Source organism: Crocodylus siamensis, chromosome 4, assembly GCF_052110815.1.
Source record: "Crocodylus siamensis isolate JL-2025a chromosome 4, ASM5211081v1, whole genome shotgun sequence".
NCBI classification, from domain to species: Eukaryota; Metazoa; Chordata; order Crocodylia; family Crocodylidae; genus Crocodylus; species Crocodylus siamensis.
In genome coordinates, this window is record NC_143398.1 from 168,952,832 (window position 1) to 168,972,486 (window position 19,655).

A 19,655-nucleotide genomic window follows, 5' to 3' on the forward strand; every position below is an offset into this window, starting at 1 on the left:
AGCTGCCAGGCTGTACCTCCTTCCCTCCTTGTGGCTGGTTGGGGCTGGGCTGTGCCCCCTTCTTCCCTCAGCTGGGCCATGCCCCCTTGCCCTGTATATCTGGTTCCCCTATGGGGCTGGATCAGGGCTGGGCAGCTCCTACACTCCCCTCCGTGGAGCCAGATTATTGGTTCACCTATTGCATCCAGCCTGTGGAGGGACTAGATGTTGCCCATCTGGCCCACTAGACAAAAAGGTTGAGCACTACCAGTTTAACACTTAACTCTGAGTGGCTCTCTAGTCTGACTTTGATATTTGTTACAAAATATTTTGTATGGAACATGGAAACCAAATTTTTAAAGCCTAGCTCTATCAGCAATCCAGGATTTGGGGGCAATGTTGATTTGTAGCAACTATTCTCCCTTGGCATTTGTTCTGAATCATGTAACACAAACTGTGCACTGTATTTTAGCAGAGAATTCCAAGTCTCAAGTGCTGTGCAGTACTAGAAATATAGCATTCTTGTTCAGTGCTTTGAACATGCTCTCTTTTGTACTGTTTTAAAGGAGGAAGATAAAGACCTAGGCTGTAGGAGATACAGTTCAATAAAAGTAGTAATGGGCTGGGTCCTGAGGGAACTTGTTCTTCTGAGATGGGTATTATTTGGATATAGTGAAATCAATGACTTGAATCATGGTAGTTTTTAAATATTGTGAGGACAAGGTGTAGAGTTTGGTTCCCTGCCACTGCTTTCCCTGCTTTAGTGCTGGTGGATGAATTTAAGATGATCCCCCAATAATTATTTCTCTACCTGGGAAAATTGTCACAAATTTGTAAGTTTTCTATGTATAGAATTTAATTATTGGGGGGATGGTTTTAAAATTTGAAGCCATCTTGGATTTCTAGTGTAACCATCTATAGTGGCAAAGCCTTCTAGTGCTGGGGTTTTTAACCTTTTTGGCTCAATGTACACCTGGCAGCTGGACGTGGAGCAATGTACCCATGGAGGCTGGATGCAGGGGGGTGGCACGCAGTCGAATGTGGAGTGGCAGCAGCCACTGCATGCAAGCTTCCGTTGCCTCCCATGTCCAGCCAGGCGAGTGGTGCCTGTGCAGGATAGTGCATAGTGGCACTCTGTCTTCGCCTGTCTGCATGTACCCTCTTGGGCCTTCTCAGGTACCCCTGGTTGACAGCTCCTTTTCTAGTGGATCTTCACCTGCAAAGCCTGCGTAATGTGGACTTGCTGTTACTGAACTGTTGGGAGGAACACAACAGTTCAGTGCTTCCTCCCTGTAGCAATAGCTGACTCTCTTCCCCCTTGTTTCTTTTAGGTTAACATCAAAATGTGTTGAAGAAAGGCATATGAGGGTATTTAGTTTATGATCTTCTATGACCAGGTGACATCATAGGCAGCCAGCATTCCTTTTGCCTATCTCATTTTCCTCAATCACGGATGATGTCAAGGCTATCTGCAGGCTTTGAAACATTCTCAAAGAATCTGAAAAGGCAATTCCCCTCTTCCTCCCCCACCTTTTTTTTTTTTTTTTCATTACAGGTTAAATAGCCTTTCTTAACTGATCTATCTGGTAAATTGTTCTTGGACAGAGATGCAAATCTGTTAACGTGTACCACTGACAGGTGGTCTGTGTAACATTGGTGGTACCCATACCACAGAGATTGGGAACTGCTAGTCTAGGTCAGTGGTCTCCAAACTTTTTTGATTGCATACCCTTATCAGTAAAAAAAAAAAAAAAAAAAAAATTTTTGAGCATGCACCCCCAATATATGTATATGTATACAAATATAAATAGAAGTTCTAATATTTTCTTTCTGCACCCCAATGGATAGTCTTGCGCACCCCCTGGGGTACATGCACCCCACTTTGGACATCACTGGTGTAGGTCGCCAATAACAAGGACACGTCTTTTAACTGCTTAAGAGTTCAGTAGCCACTTAAGGTTATTCCCTTACAGTCCCTTTTATAGTAGAATGACGACAGTAATATAGTAACTTCCTCTATTGTGAGGGATTAAAGCTCGCTGCTAGGGCTGTGCGAAACAGCACTGTTCCGATTTGACTTGCGTTTTGACGATTCAGTGGAACAGTGTTTTGTTTCAGATTTCATTTCATTTTGAAAGCACCGTTCCGTTTCATTTAGTCAAAACAGTTTTGCTGTTTCGATGCTATTTCAATGTCTCACCCATAGATTATTATGGGGAAACATAATGTAGTAGGCAGGCAGATCAGAGGCTCACTGGCACCCCTGGGAGGGCTGCAGGGGCTGTGCTGGAGTCCTTCCAGATGTGCGAGCCCCTGATCTGCCTGCCAGATGAGAGAAGCCGGGTGCTGCTGCCTGGGACCAGTGTTGGGAAGATTGCTGCTGCTGGTTCCATGTGACAGCACCCAGCTCCTCTAATCCAGCAGGCAGATTGGGGTCCACCAGCACCCCTGGGGGGGCTGTGCCAGACTGCTCCCAGGGGTGCAGGCCCCTGATCTTCCTGCCTGGTGACAGGAGCTGGGTGCTGCCACCTGGGGCCAGTGGCAGCACCAGTCTTCCCAGCACTGGGTGTGGGCTGTGCCCAGTGCTCATCCAGCAGGCAGATGGAGGCCCACACCCCTGGGAGGACTCCGGCACAAGCCCCTGCAGCTCTCCTGGGGGTGCAGGTGAGCCCCCAATCTGCCTGCAGGTTGACAGGAAACGAGTGCTGCGGCAGGGACCAGTGCTGAAGCCAGTAAGCTTGGCTTCAAAACTTTTGAAACGTTTTGAGTTCCCTTGTTTCATTTCAAAGCTGTTTCAAAGGCTTTTGTTTCATCTCGATTTCACTGTTTCAGGCTCCAAATGCCTTGAAACAGCTTCAGAATGAAGCGCCAGGTGAAATTTTGCACAGCCCTACTACTTGCCTCTCTCCTCTTAATTTCTAGTATTTGCTTGTTCTTGGCAAGCCTTAACTGTTCCTTGAAACTTTAAGTCTAGTTAACAGCCACTTTTAACTTGTATGATGTATTCCTGAGTGTCATCTAACTATCATGAGCTATTCACCTTGATCTGGTATTATTGCAAGATGAATTGTCTCTTCATAGCTTCCAAGAATATTTCAAAGCCTGGTGTCATTCTTGTTTGCCTGAATGTGATACTTAGATATTTGATAGTCTTTAGTTTCTTTATTCAGAGTAAATGAAGGGCAGTAGATTGGCTGTGCGAGGGATGCTTATACAAAGGGGCCACTTCTGCTCCTTACCCAGAACTACTTCTATTAAAATGAACTGAGTTGTCCCATTTTTAAATATTTTCTAGCCCTTAGTAATTGGAGAGGATACACTCAGATCTTGAAAGATGGAGGCTGGGGGGTGGGGAAAATATGCAATTCCTGACTTTTTACAGTGCTGTATACACAAGGTTGGTTTAATTTTTTTTTTCCCTGTTTTACAGAATGGGGGGGAGGGAAACTGAGGTACAAAGGGGAATAATGTGTTCAAAGTAATATAGCAAGTAAGTTGCCAAACTGGTGGAGGAACTATATCCTGAGGTCCTGTTGGTGCTTTGGGCAGTAAGCTATCCTTCTGCCCGCAGCTTTATACACAGAATTGTGGCCACTTTTAAGATGCGAGTGAACAATGCAGCTGATGCTATAGAGGGTGGGTGTTCTGGGAATCTAGGTTAACTTAATATGTGTGGTGGAAGACTTTTATTTGAAATAGCCAGGAGGTATTTAGAATAAGTCTCTTATACGTACTGAGATTTAATAAGAGTTGGGGGTGGGGGGGGTATGGTGTGTGTGTGTGTGTGTGTGTGTGTGTGTGTGTGTGTGTGTGTGTGCGTTGGGGGTAGGGTGTGCACCTAATTACCTATTTAATAGAATTATTGCCAGAGGCAAGAACTCCTATACCCTGAGTCTGTTGGACACTAGTAACAAAATAAATGCTGTAGGGAGTGATAAATGACAAACAATGTAGTGCAACTTACTTTAGGTAGTCTTTGTAACTGAAGCTTAGCACAAGAAAATAATTCCAGAAAGTCTTAAGTTTGGGTGGAAACAGCTGGCATATACAAAGAAGCTTGTTTGTTTGTTTTGTTTTATTTGCTTGCAGTGCTCTTTGTAGCCCAGTCCAGGAGCATTCAAAAACTGATCATATTTAACTGGTGACAAGACTTCTATGAAATTTGTCTTATTTTTATTTTACGACACTAAATGAGCTAAACCCCCCCTGTGCTTTCCATAGCTAGGTGGTATAGTTCAGCTAGCTTCTCTAAAAATTGGGAGCAGTTCTTGGCTATTGCTCTTAAAAATACTTCCTTTGATGCTTGAAAGGTGTGCAATCGTCTCTTGAATTGAATTACTAGTTTTTGAAATCCCCTTTTTATCTGACTCCTTGGGAAGATCACATCTACAATAGCTGAAGGCCGTTGGCAAAGCCTTTGTGTTGTAGGTATGTTAAAGACCTATTGTCCAGAAAATGCTATGCAACTATCCTTTAAACATGGATTGTGGAAGGGCCGATGTAGCTTCTTTTGCTTCTGTCATTAATGGAATGCAGCTAATATTTACAGACCTGATTTATCATATAAATATGTATGTGTCATATATATGACATATTAAATAATTTTTAAAAATCCTAGCAACATATTGCTACTGATTTTTGATTCTCTGACAGCTTTTATAGGTAGTGTGTTCCTACATCTCTCGCTCCAGGTTATGGCTTTTGGAACAACTGTATGTGTTTGTTCACACCAAAAACTCTGAAGTCAGCTATAAGATGCTGATCTCTCAAGGAGGGCATTAGACAGACTTTCAAATGTTCTTCCAATAGTAACCCATTAAAATGACTTTCTAGTTCAGTAGTACTGAACCACTTTTGCCTGTGGGCCAGGTGGCAGTGCCTGGTCCCCCTGTGGGCTAGATCCAGTTGGTGTTCCCAGTTTAGTGTCTGGGTGGACACCATCAGGTGGTGGGGGGAGCTTGACCCGGCCTGTGGAGAAGGGAGGGAGTATCCCCTGGGTGGGGAGTGGCATGGCATGGCCAGGCCTCAACCTGACCTCACAGGGAGGGAAAGGTGTTTCCACCATACCTGTGAAGGTGGATGAGGTGTGACCAGGCCCTGATCTAGAACTTGTGGGATGTTGAGGGTATAGCTTGGCCTTGCAGGGACAGGGGTCACAGTCTGGCATGCCACAAGAGGCTTGGGGTTTGGGAATTTGGCAGGGGGGATGGTGACCATATTAATGGTCACTACTCCCCTGCTGCCAGATTTCCTGACCTATGATGAGTCTGTGGGCCACATATGATCTGTGGGCTGGAGGTTGAGCACCCTGTTCTAGTCTCTCTGGATTAGGAGTCTGTGGCAAGAATAAGCTACCTTTCTGGGGGAAGGAAAGGTGCCATAACACTGTATATAAATATAATTGCTGCTGCTACCTCACATTTCCAGCAGATGGCAATAAAAGGAAACAAATAATGCTCTTCTAAGAAGCTTGCTCAGATTGTGGGATTTTGGCTTGAAGGTGCTATATAGATGCAACAATCCTACAGTATAGTCTTTTTGTTTTTGTTTCGTTTTTTGTTACTCCTTAGTGTGGGATGTGGCCCCACAGGTTTCCAGACCATTAGGTAAAGGTTGGATAGTTCATATTCAAATAGGGAGAGAAACCTCATTGGAATTCTTCCCTTGACATTTGGGTCAAAAAGCTCTACCTTATTGCTTATAGCATGCAGTTTACCCCAGAGTTCCATTTAACCCAGCTGTATTGGCATAATAGTGTTGTTATTCCCTCTTTGTGTCTCCTGGCTTAGGGTTGTTTTTTGTGGGCAGGGGGTGGGCAGCAGAGGGATGGCAGAAGGGGGTACAGATTTCAAGCATTGGTGTAGATTAGAATATATATCTGCACATACTGCCAAAAAGCTAAGTGACAGATGGCATGGCTTAAAGATTTTTTTCAAGCATTACAGAACCAGGTTTGGGCTTGTAACAAACTTATCAAAACTAATAATATTTCTCCTTCGTTGTTGTTCTTAATTTTCAGATCTGCCAGCATTACTAACCTGTCTTTGGATCGATCTGGTTCACCCATGGTGCCCGCATACGAGACATCTGTCAGTCCCCAGGCTAATCGTACATATCTGAAAGTGGAAACCAGTGAAGATGAGCGCAAAATTCTTTTGGTACAAACAAGATTTTTATTTGGGCTATGGTGGCAATGCATGCTGTCTTCCTTGTACCATAGTGTGTACAAGGAACCTTGCTGCCTTCCCTTTTGAATAGAAACACCTGAAGACTTGGAGAACACTTGTCCCTATAGGTTATCAAATTCTACATGGGTATAGTTGTTTTAATGTGAAAAAAATTTCATCTGTTGAATGAATGGAAAGGACTACAGGTCACGTTGAGTCATGTTTTGACCTCACCCTGTTTACTTGCAGAGTCAATGTAACACTTTAGTGACGCATTTTTTTTTCCAAGGAAAAATCAATGTTAATAGTACAACACTCTGGAAATACCATGTTAAAAACTTCCTATATGTGAACTGGGGATGGGTGAAGAAGGCAGACCTGAAGTGTTAATGTTTAATAACTTTTAAAACTGACTTTCAAATATTAAGTGCTCTGTAGACATGAACATCATCCAAGAAAATGTAGTGCACTGGAAAGGCTGGTATATAATGCCTGGCACTGCAGTCCGGTTCTGGGTACTGTACAAGAGGCCAGGGGATAGGTGAACCTGGGAATACACTGTATGCCAGCCTGCTAAATTTGATTAATATAATAGGATGCCTCAAAAATCCAAAGAACTATTTTGCAAAATTTCCTGGCAAGTTTACTAATCCATTACAGAAGTGAGAGTAAAAGACTACTGATCAGAATTAATAAAATATTGTTAAATTTCCTCTTTAAAGAATAAAAAAACCGTTTCGGGACCTAAACAAATACTTCGGGAGTTTTGGGGGTGTACTTGGTAACCATGTTGGTCTGAGACAAAAAGACATGCAAAAAAACTAGAACTCTTGGTTTCTAAAACAAGAGTTCTAGTTTCCTGGATGTCAGGAGTTCTGGCTCTCTTTGTCTTAACTTGGAAATTACAGGAATAGTAAATCTGATATTGTTGCTACCAGCAATGTAACTGAACTATGCTGTAATAAAGCCCCTCATCGACCACATGGGTGTAGTTGTGTAGCTACTATTTACTTTGGAACCAAATTGTAGTGCACCTGACCCAGAAAGTATGACGTTTGTTAACATCTTATGTAAATAAGGGTATTATGGCCTGTCAGCAGAGTTATGAAGTCAGCAATGTACTCAAACCCCCTTGGAATGGGGCAAGACTGTAAATATTTAAAATAATTACCTTAAAATAAAATGCAGGTAAAGCCAAGAATGGCTGGAATACCAAACCTTTGTGGAGAAACCCTAAGTAATGATGTGCGTCTGAGAATTATTCTCATCGTGATTCTCTCTCAGTGAATGTAATTTAAAGGTGAAGAGAGATGCAAGTGAGGTCTCTTATCATGCTGGAGATAAGTTTATCTTTGTGAAAGTGAAGAAGCCTGATTAGTTTGGGAGAAGGAAGCGCCTTGTCTCTGTGGAAGAGAAAACCCTAATGATTTGAAAGGGCTATAGAAGACGATACCAAGTTCTGCTTGGGTGGAAAATTAACTAAAAAATTGAGTAGGCATAGGCAGGGAGGGATCCTTTTAAGAGGAACGTGATTGCTCTTGCATACTGTAGCTCAAGGGATCTAGAACGCTGTGGAAACAGTTGCAGGCCTTGTCACTGCAGAAGCTCATTGTAAAAATACTGCTGCAGGAACTTTTCCCTCTGCATTTGGGCATTGGGTAACTTTTTTTTTTGCTGTCTCATCCCCAGTTTATAGGGTCACTGCCTGTAAGGCAAAGGACTTTAAAGGTCTGTTCCGATCAGTCCATACTTGACTACAGCTGCACAGAACAGCTGAACTTTTATTTCTATTACTTTACTGATGTAAAGTCCGTTTGAGGGCTCCAAATGATGCTGTTTAGGCCTCTTATACCATTTATCATTCTTTTATAGGACTCGGTACAGTTAAAAGACTTGTGGAAAAAAATTTGCCATCATAACAGTGGAATGGAGTTTCAGGACCACCGTTACTGGTTGCGGACGCATCCAAACTGCATTGTGGGAAAGGAACTGGTCAACTGGCTTATCAGAAATGGGCACATTACCACAAGGTATTCCTGCTATTTTAACTAGTTGTAAACTTAGACCAAATCCATCTCCTGCAACTCTGTTGATGGAAGGAAGTACTTTCTGTGATGTATTCTTTCGTGTGTGTGGATCAGTGGCTAAATAAGAGATGTGGCTGATCTTCCTGATGTCTCCAAACCAAAGGTAGAAAATACCTGTAGCCAACATACATTTTTGCAGATATGCTAAAATGAAGTAGTAAGTAGTATCAGTAATTTAGGAGCCTTCATGGAGCTTCCTTTTTGTTTTTTTACTTTTGTGTCAGTTGCCCTAGCCTTGAATACAGTATTGGTGCTAGCTAGGCAGAGATGCAGATTGCTGAAGATCCTGGAATGCAAGTTCAAAATCTAGGGTTGGAAATTTTAAATTAAATTAAATTGAGTTCATCATGTAATAGGCAAACTCAGCACTTCTTGAAGCATAAAGAATTATTCACATTTTACAGGGTGGAAGGGCAGAAAATGAAATTGTTCTTTTGCATAGGAGAGGTCTGTTCCTTGATTACTGAGGACCTAACATTCTGAGAAGTCAGTAGGAGCTGGGGTAGTGTCAGGGAAAGGTGACCAGCACATCAAAAATTTAGCTGTACTGGATTTAGGATTCAAGTGTATGGAGTCTCTTTTTTTACTTCAAATCCTGCTGCTTGGTCTACTAATTCTGGTGCTTCTCCAGTGTATTTAAATAGATCCTGGCTAATCAAAAGAGTGTAAAATAAAACACAGTTGAATGATCTGTCTGACACCCTGTTTTTAGTATAAGCTCTTTATTTACTTTCAATTTTATTCTACATTCAGAGCTCAAGCCATAGCAATAGGACAAGCATTGGTAGATGGACGTTGGCTGGAGTGTGTCAGTCACCATGACCAGATCTTTAGAGATGAATATGCTCTGTACAGACCATTACAGGTACTTTTGTTGTTGTTAATTCCCTTTCTCCTCCACTTTAAGAAAAGAAACCATGGAATTCAGGTGGGAGTGGAGGGAAAGCTGAGAGAGACATTTCTGGTCATATTCTGCATGTTCTGTCTGCTGCTCTCATTTGAGAACTAGTTCACAAGTCTTGCAACATGTCCTCTGCAGACTTGGGGGGAGGGAGCTCTTGTTTTGGCAGGTGTGTGTGGGTATAAAGATGCACAAATCTGATTAAGCAACCAAAGTGACTTATTTTCATTAAATTACAGTGGATATTCCTTTACCAAGAAAACTTTGAAACTTCCTCTGGGGGGTGGGGGGGAGTAGCCACACAGAAATTTATTAAATCTTAAATGCTCCTCTTCAGTCTGTCATGAAGAGTAAGCATCTGCATAGTAAAGGATGCACTCTGGGAAGCTGTCCTGTTGTCTGTCATCCTATTACATATGTAGTCTGCTGTTCAGTATGGTGGGTACTGGTAAATGACTGCTGTCTCTGTGAATGATGAGCAGAGAGGAGATTAGTTTGAAGTTGGGCATAAGACAGGATAGAGATGCACCATATAGACTAACTAAATTGGAGATACAAAAGCTTTCATGAGCCTGAGCTCATCTCATCAAATGAAGTAAGCTCAGGCCCATAAAAGCTTTGTGCGTCTGTGATTTAGCTAGTGTATAAGGTGCACCTCTGCCCTGCCTTCTGTGAATGATGTCATCTTTATAAAAGACAAAAGGTCTAATAAAAGATATCAGATTCACCCAAAGAACCTTGTCTGCCTATGTCCTTAGACCAACACGGCTACAACCTACACACCTGTCATCTTTATTTTAAATTCTTTCTTTAAAGATAGTGTGGTGAGTGGAGTATACTCCTCTAGAGAAAATAGCTCAATTCAAGTTACAAAGGCACTTACAGGTGGTAACACACAGATAGGGGAATTTGATCTCTCTTCCTAACAAGCCAAGAGGCTTTTCGGTGGGAGGAGTCCTCTTTCCTATGAATGGGCCCACTCCTTATTGTTTGAACTCTAGTCTGGAGACTGGAAGAAAGGACCTGAGTAAGAGAATTCTGTTATGGAAGATACTGTGTAGTCTTTGGCACAAGCTAACTGATGCATGCTGAGAGGGTATGAACTGATGCTGATTTCCAGTTCAGTTTTAGACTAATCTGTGCAAAGACTCTCTGAAGCTTTCAAAACAAAGAAGCATCTGTTGCAAATTAGTTTTATTATGCAATTCATAATGAACTCCTGACTTAATTGGTCAGCCCTTGCATATTCTTTTATTGTATAAAGTCACTTCTAAATTGTGTACAGTCCCTTTGGCATGTAGTTACAGAGTTGATTTGCTTTCTTATTCCTGTGTGATCAGAGCTGACTCTGATCTTGTTTCTGAGCAAAAGTCTGAAACAATTTTGAAGTTGGGAGAACTAAACGGGTACTAGTGAATTCCAAACTCAGTTATACAATGCTAAAGCAAGTACTAGAGAGTAGCAGAATTTCTTCCACCAAAGGAGTTCCTCCTGACTAGAATTTGCAGAGTAGGTGCTCTTTAAGATTCACATCAGGGCCTTGTTTCACAACAGTATCTCTTGATGTAGAGAGCTGGACCTGTTTCACAAAGGAACCTCACACCACTGTTTGGTTAGCCCTAGAATTGTCTAAACCATACGTGCTCCTCCTCTGTGGGTTAAGCATGCTGACTTGGGAACAAGTTCAACACTCAAATCTGCCATGTTGTGAGAGTGGATGGAAAACGTACACTAAAACTAATCTCAGTCACTCAGATGATTCACTTGTGGGATCAGGGTGAGGTGCTTAGGAGGAAGATGGATGTGGGCAATATGAAGATGTATTCACTTCCTGTCCTAAACAGTTGCCCTTTTCACCCTGATGGTGGGGATGATGCTGGATTAGATACTAAGGTAGTTTTCATTTGTGGTGTTTTTTTTTTTTTTTAAGCCTAATATCAAACTACTGTGTAAGATGTTGTTTCAAACCAAGATACTTGGTACCTTTTTGAGATCCTAGGAGGGTTACATCAACTTACTGTCTCTTTTCTTGGTCTCTTAGAGCACAGAGTTTTCAGAAACTCCCTCTCCAGACAGCGATTCAGTGAATTCTGTAGAAGGGCACTCTGAGCCATCGTGGTTCAAAGACATCAAATTTGATGACAGTGACACAGAACAAATTGCTGATGAAGGGGAAGATAACTTGGCCAGTGAGTTTCAACTAACTTTTTTCCCCCCCACTCCTTCCCCTACTTCCGGGGCAAACTAGCATAACTCCTTAAGTGTGAACTCTGCTTAGCTTATAGTAGCTAGAAGGATCTAAATAAACTAAGACGTCACTAGTTCAATTGCTTGTAGCAGATACAGTATTTCATAATTAGTATGACACTTGGTGTTTCTAAATTTAGTATAAGCTTTATTACAGAAGTAAACGGTCTAGCTGTGACTTTTCTCATGGCAGGCTTCACTAATGTAATTTGGATTTTAGAGTGAGCATCTAAGGCATTTCTTTGCAACACTCCATTAAGTACAGATCAAAAATAAGATAAAACTATGAAAATACTGTATCCCTTTTAGTACTGCACACTGGGCTTCTATGTATTAAAGACCGTTTTTCTCCTGTCCAATCCCTTCATGATACCCATTTGAACCCCTCTCCTCCCTGTATCTTCCCCCTTACCCAACACTAAAAGACTCTGCCAGCCCTAGCAAGCGCACCTCAGTCAGCAGCTTCCAGTCCACAATGGACAGTGACTCAGCCGCCTCCATCAGCTTGAACGTGGAGCTGGACAACGTGAACTTCCATATCAAGAAGCACTCCAAGTACCCACATGTGCCCCCTCACCCTGCCGACCAAAAAGGTATGAGATTAGTTGACAGCTGGAGTTGCACATGATGGAGAGCCATGATAACTTATTACTATTTTTTGTTTGGTGGCCACTTTGTGCATATAGTGCATCTTTTTTGCTAATCACTGCCACCCAACCATTGATGCTATTCTCTCTGTAGAGAAGCTTAATGAGCCAGCTGTAGCCAGCTACTCAACAGTGTGTGCAACTTCTGTAGTAGTGTTTTCTCCATACATTTGGAGCAGGATATCCCTCCTTGTCCCCTTCCTAGTAGGGCAGTCCCAGGCATATTGTTTGGATAACTTTTAAGAAGAGACTGCTGATTTGGGACTTGGACACTAGAACAATACTTTTTTTTAAGGGCATAAAAACATTACTTTTTAAAGCCAGGATAAAAATTTCCCATGAGTTATCAGGAATTGGGAAGAAATTGATCTCTGGTATGCAGAACAGGGATTTGGTGCATTAAAAAGTGCTAAAATGAAGGAAGCCAGTCGGATAGTCCAATGCCACCATTTGTGTGGTTTGTGAGATTTGTATTTATTTTTAAAATCTTTTTTAAATGAATTGTCCTTTCACAGTCTAGGAAGTCTGTTTTGCTCTCCAGCCTGTAACTGATTCATACAATGGCTGGCTGACGAACAAGGGCTGGCCCATAATTTGGTGCTGGGACATTGCAGTGCTTTTAAATGCTGGCGCTCTCAACTTATCCTCTTCCTTTCCTTGCAGCTTTAGCAGGTCTGTTGATTCCTGTACTTAGCTGCTGCTCGTGAGCTGCTTTTCCACAGTTTCCATTATGGTGACTTTTTTTTTTTTTTTTTTTGTGCGGTGGTTCCCCCTTTCCCCCTCCCCCCCTCCATACTTGTAAGTTTTAATGACCCATGTAGAATATCCATAACATGCACTATTCCTAATGAGCACATATCTCCTTTCTATTTTAAATAGGACAGACTTTTCTGGTGGTATGATTCATGAAAGAAGGGCATATCTTTTATGCTTGTATGTGGGCATTTTTCTCTGAAACTGAACTGGAATAAGGGAAATGATTAGCAACTAATAAGTTTTGAGAACATGGGTGAAAGGAGTTAAATTGGAATTCAAGGCTAACTACACTAGTCCCTCTCAGCTGCGGTTAAAAATCTATCAAGAATGATATTTTATTTATTTTTTTAAAATCTTGAACCCAGAAGCATGCTTAATACTTCCCAGCTAAAGTGCTTTATAATGCATACTCTGTTTCTGCCAGTATGCTCTGTCCTACCTTCTCACTTGCATTAGGTGTGGAGAGTTGGCACTTTCCAGTGACACCTTTTTTTTCTTGACAGTTGTGTGTGCAGTACCTAGAAACCAGACTATGATTCTTGGGTTCTTTAACTTAAGGCACTTAAACTTTGAATAGTAATTATTTTCCACATATAATATACAATTATTGTCCACATATAAAAATACATGTGATATAGCATGTTTGTTTCCTGCTCATTTTTCAAATGAAAATAGAAACTAGTACCTCTGCAGGAGAGGATGTGGGTAAATAACCTTACCATGAAGGAGAGAGAGCATTCTCATTACCAGGAATCCTGGTTTTCTTAGTTTAAAAAATGCAAATTCACACTACTTGGAGGTTAAGCTAAGTGTAGATGCTGTCCTGCATCATTTGAAGGATCTGCACACCAGAGCTAAGTACAGATGGTCAAAAAGGCTGAGGCTGAATCTTCCATCTTCACAGGTTAGTTTAATCTAAATAGTTTGAACCAATAAGCGAGTGAACAGGCATTCACTTTTGATTTCAGAAATAGTCACATTCCTTCAGTGTCCCAGGCCAGAAGTCGGGGTGCGAGAACACACCTCCCTGCATGGGTGGAGCAGACAGCTTGGGCCAAGGCTAGTCTGCCCACCCTGTGAGGTGGGGGTTTGTGGGGCAGGTGCAAAGCATTCTGGGCTTCTGGGGAACTGCGTTAACTTGAATCTGGAGGGGATCTGGGACAGAAGTTCAAGGAACTGATTTAACCTAAATTGGTTAAGTCTGATACTACATCCATCCAGGTTTATTTTAAACCAATTTCACCCATTTTGAAAGTGGTTTATATGAACTGAACTTCTGCGTTACAGATTTGAACCAGTTTCCAATCACTTATACCGGTTTATGTGGAATTTCTGTCTAGGGCAAGAAACCACTTATTGTTCTGTTCTCTGTATAGATCAATGATTCTAAACCTTTTTAAACCCAAGAAATCTAATTTCAGAAACTAATTTACTACAGTGCTTAGCTTCTTGCAGAGGTTCCATGCAGTGGGGGTGGGGAGCAGCCAGGCAAAGAGTCTAAGCCTGCCTCATCACCAAGTTATCCTCACACCTGGAGCCTAAACCTGCCCTAATTTGCTTAATTCTTGCTTTAGATATCTCCTCACACTTCTGAGTTACCCTTCAAATCAGCTCTCAGTACCCTGGTTGAAAAATCTCTGGTCTAGATACTAATGGTCTTTTTGTACTACAGGATAAACCGCTGGAGGAGGGTGTTGCAAAGGTGATAAGTCTGAAGTGGGATTGCTTTGGGTGGGCTAATTGCTGAAAATACCAGTGTTAAACTCTTTCCTATGGTGTTGCTGTAACATGGCTTTACCACTTCATGTCGAGGAAGCAGCAGGTGTTCAGGGCATCATGGTGTGTTTGAGCATGCAGCTGCTGGGCACAGTCAGCTTGTAGTATGGACCTGCCTTGAACCCCCTTGACCAATCTGACTTTTTTTTTTTAATAGTTTAGGACAGGACCCTAAAATATATGGTGGTAGTCAAATGAATAATGATAAACTTGTCTGGTAAGTGTTTTTAGTCTTTTACATTTTAGCCTTTTACATGGGAACAAATGTGTGCTTTCACCATATAATGTAGCTTTTAGATGAACTTTAGTTTTGTGGCTGTTCTACAAAAAAAGCATTTTCCTAGAGCATAGATTTAAAGTAGTGAAGGTCTTACTCAAGCAGGACCCAGATGAGCAGAAAGTTTTTTAGTTCTATACAAAATGTAATGGGTTGGTGGGGTAGGTGGATGAGTGGAGTGCGGGTTTGGGGATAGGTGTCTTCTGGAATAAAGGTTAGTAGTTGTGAAGAATCTATTGCAACTTCTCCAGGGAAAAGGAAGTGAAGCCCAGATTTTGGCTTCCATTTTAGACATCTCGCAATAAGGAACTAAACTTGGTGATGACACACATTATTACTCAGAACAGTAAATCAGTAGTTTTCTGATGCAGAATAAGTCACAATCATGGGGGGGCAGGTCTCATGACGCAGGGCAGGGGGAAATATATAAATTGTAGATTGCAGAACAGATCATGTGTTTTCTTGAATTGAATTTATGCAGAATGCAGAGAACAGCTGTAAGGCAGCAGCCTAGAATATACTTCCCTTGTTTGGTTTTACAGATTTATTTGGTTAGTACAGTCCGTGTTACCTGATAAGACTCACTAATGTTAGACACATCCATAAAATTCCTTTGACACATCAGAGTTGAACTTGACTTCAGTTTATTTCTGATTGGTTCCGAAGTCAAAGAAACTGACAAAAGAAAATAGCATTAATTTTTTTTATACCTGTTATACTTTTTAATATTTTTTTTTATTGAATTACAAAAAATAAATACTCTATTCACTATTTTTAACTTTTGACTGTTGAGTGCTAAATCTGATATGTTTTGTGGGGTTTTTTAGTGTAGGCGGTTTAATTGTCACCTTTTAAAGGGCCAATGCATCAACTTTTGAGTTTTTTTTTTTTTTTTCTAAATGGCTTCATTAGAAGTATACTTTACACTGGAAACAGATGTATGCATGATGATGAGATTCTCATGGGGCAGAGAAAAGGAGGATGGTATCCCAGAATTTAAAACCAAACGAACAACACCCTTCCCCCCCCCCCCCCGGTAAGCCTAGTATTTTGAATCGTGAAGAATCCTCATCCTACACATTCATTCTACACACTCTGCCCTCTCCGCACGCACGTGCCTTGCTTGAGTGCCATACCATTGTCCCAGGTCAGGAGTTCTCTGGATAGAGAGCTTGTGTCCATAGATGGAAAAGACCACCAAGAATAAAGAGCACATTCATTCATCTTCCTAACTTGTCATCATCTTACCTGTTAGGGTAGTGTTTTATTTCTTTAAATTGCTCTTAATGATCCATAATTGATGGTAACAATGAGAAGCTTTAGCTCTTTCTTGTTATTACATGCCAGTTGCAGAAGTAGTGATGACCATTTCAAAAACGATGATTTTAACTCTTTCTTCCTTTCTGTCAGTGCTGGATTGAAGATGGAAAAAAATGGAACGTTGAATTGTAAATCATATAGAAGGCTCTAACTGCACTATCCTGGAACAGATTGTATTGTGTCCTAACCTCATACCTGTCATCTGGCCAATTTCATGTTTATATTGGACTTCTAATATGCTCCCAAATAACACTTCTGGTCTATAAATAATGACTTATTGCAAAGATGGTCTTACCAAAATTATTTGATGTGAGCAGGGTTACAATAGCTGTTACGACTGAGTAACGTTAGGCTGAGACCTCTGGTCAGCATACTTTGAAGTGCAACATGCTGGATTCCGTGGGAGACTTATGAGCCCCAGCTTCAGTGATGCATAACATTTGTTTCCAGCCCTTCTCTCTAATAGCACACTTCTAAAAATAACACCTTGACTTTTTATTAAAGACTTCAGGGGACTGCATCTAAAATGCACAGTATACTTGGCAGCCTCTGGGTCCTAAATTCTTGAAGACAAGGGTACAAAATTAAAACTTTTTTTAAAATGTAGATGGCTGATAATAGTAAGGACAAGCATATAGTCTCCATTTGTCATAATTTTATTTTGTTTAGCCACAGCTTGCTAAAGTTTCTTTCAACCTTTGAGGAACCTTGAGTTCCTGTCAGCTCTAGTTTGGTTTTGTTTTGTTTTTTCTTCCTCAAATCCTTTACCTGCCTATGAATCTGATACTGGAATCTATATGCAACTGTTTGTTTACAGAGTGTCTAGGATGGGGGGTTCTTCATGGTTCAAGATACTAGGCTTGCCTGGTTCCACTCCTTTCTCTGTGCCTGAATTTGCCTATTGCCTTGTTTCGCTTTCAGCTTTGTCAGTGGAAACAGGCTTTTCCCAGGCATGGATGGGAAGCTAGTTTCCATCAAATGTACTAAAACTTTGCAAAGCAGAAAGGATGAGAGAGCTCATCTGTTCAATGCAGAAAGCAAAATAAAAAATAAATATGGTCTAACTACTATCATTGGAATAATCATAAAGTTATGTAACTCTAGCCAAAAGAATTGAGCAGAAATATGTGACTTCTTGTTGACACCATTCCGTGTGTAGTCATTTATTTCTGAAGACATGATTTCATTCTCTCCTGCCATTCCTGCTGATTAGGAAATCTTATTTCAATTCTGTGTTTCTTTTGAGATGCCATGAATCTGCTATAAATATGTACTTGCCATTGCTTCATCTAGGAGCAAAGGACTCTTTTTAAATAGATTCTCCTGAAATTAATCTTGAATTTCAGTGGTAAGATTTTTTGAAAGAGGGTGGCGGTGCTATTGAAGGACTTAAGATTATCCCTGGTATCCCACCTTCACCTCCATGAAGCTATTTTTGCAGAAGCTAGATTTTATTTATGAACTTGCATGTGATGGTTACAGCTGATCAGATAAACTTTTGGAAAACATTTTTGCAAGTAAATTACTAAGTAATTGAAAAACACAGTGTTTTTCTAGTCTATGCCAGTGGTTCTCAACCTTCTTAGACTCAGCACACTTTTCACTAGACTCTGGGCACTTCTTGGAAAAATGCCAGCTCTTAGTTTTTGCTCTTCTTTTTTTTTTTTAACTACAGAGAAATAAGAGAACAGTTGTTCTGCTGCAAGGAACTCAAAGATCTCAAAGTCAGAATGCTTTTAAGACTATGGATTCCTATTTGAAATGTCCGGGTTTTATCTTGTAAATTGTTTGCACACTTAGTAGTGTTAACATTGCTTGGTGTCCTGCAGCACCTCTGAAAAATTCTTAAGGCACCCCAGGGTGCTGCAGCACCCTGTTGAATCACTTACCTGTGTGTAGTGTGTGTGCATATATGCACATAGCTAATTTGAAATTTGTCTGCCATATGTGACTCAACATACAACTTTACTCATTTTGTATATTACTGGGGGTGCACTTGTTGGCCTCAATGCCTCGATCCATTTTAAGTGGTGTTTAAGCCTTTTTCTTTCCCTCTCCTACTCTCATGCCCTCTTTAATTTCTATGTATTTCTGTTTTCTTGATTGGGTAAGAAGCTTGAAATTTGCGATTTGGATTACCAACTCTCTTGCCTCTGAAATAACAGGTTCACAAAAGGTTCAGTTTCAGAGAATAAAATAGGTTGATAAAGAGAACCCGTTTGCCATCATGAATAAGTAACTTGACCAGGTGCCTTCCAAGTAAAGTCTTTTTTTCCGCTCCGGATGTAGACCTAAGGAAAAACTAGGTGCATTTATCTTGGTATGGACAGAATCTCCCTTTCCAAGTTAGGAAGCTCTGAAAAGTCTTTTATGTTGGCTTGGTATCATTTTAACAATTAAGCAACATTTGTGCAGTCATTCTAGATCCTTAACAGAACAAGTATGAGAGGATATTAGTCTTGACCACTCACCAAGCTGTTACTATAGTGGTGACTAAATACTTAAATGAGTAACTCTTGTCTCTTGATGTGGGTGTGTACATATAATTATACTGGCATGCAAACATAACCTGTCATTTTTTTCTGTCTCTTCCCATCTGTCTGTTCTTCCCTTTCAGAGTACTTGAATCCTGACAACGGAGGGCAACAGATGATTTCAATAAGTGATGCTTTCATCAAAGGTGAGATGAATTGGAAATGTTGCTTCAGTGTTTAACAAATGTGAAGATGAATGAATGTTCTTCCTCATTTCCTCCTCCCCCTCTGGGGCTTCCAGGAAGAGGAAGAGCTGGGCTAAACATCCCAACTACTCTTTGTTTGTCAAAGGGACAGCTCCTGTCTGTGTAACAAATACTTAAGCTGTGGGTAACCTTACTCTTTTTAGGGACATGCTTCAGCCAACAGCTTGCTTGTAGGATTCTGTTTAAACAAGCTTGTGGAAAAAGCTTCCTTGATGCACAAGCTGGCAAGCTTTAGTGTTTTGTGGGTGAGGAGTTGTTAAACATGTATGTAATAGAATCTGAATAATTAATGTCTATTAAGCTTTTGTGCTAGTTTCTAAGTACATGCATGAGAACATGTATTGTATGCTTGAATTCTGTTCATCTTGAAAACTTAATCTAATCTTTCAAATCCTATCAGATCTGTTGTCACTTCTGGAATGGAAGCTCTCTAAATAGAGTAAACTTGAGCCAAGTCCCTTTTAGAGTTAATGAGGTATATTTTAGTATTCCAGCTGATACTAAAAATAATTTGGACTAATTATAAAATAAATAAGGGGGAGGGAGAATCCACCCAAGTACTTCTTTAACTGGTACCTGACTCTTCCCAGAATCTGCTAAATAAGGATTTTAAGTGAACTCCCTTGAAAAATTAGATTATGCATTTCTTGATTATATTAAAATATGTAAAACATTGACCGGTTTGCTGCCTAAATATTAAGTTTAGCCTCCAAAAGAGGAATATGACAATTATAAATTATCCCTTTTCTAGTATTTAC

At 40.8% G+C, this 19,655-nt stretch overlaps 1 protein-coding gene across 4 annotated transcripts in view; it reads left to right on the forward strand.

Moving 5' to 3' along the window:
• Positions 1–19,655, forward strand: part of PIKFYVE (phosphoinositide kinase, FYVE-type zinc finger containing) — a 100,744-nt gene that overhangs the window by 32,902 nt on the left and 48,187 nt on the right. For 2 of the 4 annotated variants that reach the window (XM_090044860.1, XM_090044861.1), the window contains exons 8-13: positions 5,999–6,137; positions 8,019–8,176; positions 8,987–9,098; positions 11,176–11,323; positions 11,807–11,974; positions 18,775–18,837. In XM_090044860.1, coding sequence (XP_089900986.1) covers positions 5,999–6,137; positions 8,019–8,176; positions 8,987–9,098; positions 11,176–11,323; positions 11,807–11,974; positions 18,775–18,837 — 788 coding nt within the window. The remainder of the gene's footprint in view (positions 1–5,998; positions 6,138–8,018; positions 8,177–8,986; positions 9,099–11,175; positions 11,324–11,806; positions 11,975–18,774; positions 18,838–19,655) is intronic. The other 2 variants (XM_090044862.1, XM_090044863.1) reach the window with 1 other exon arrangement.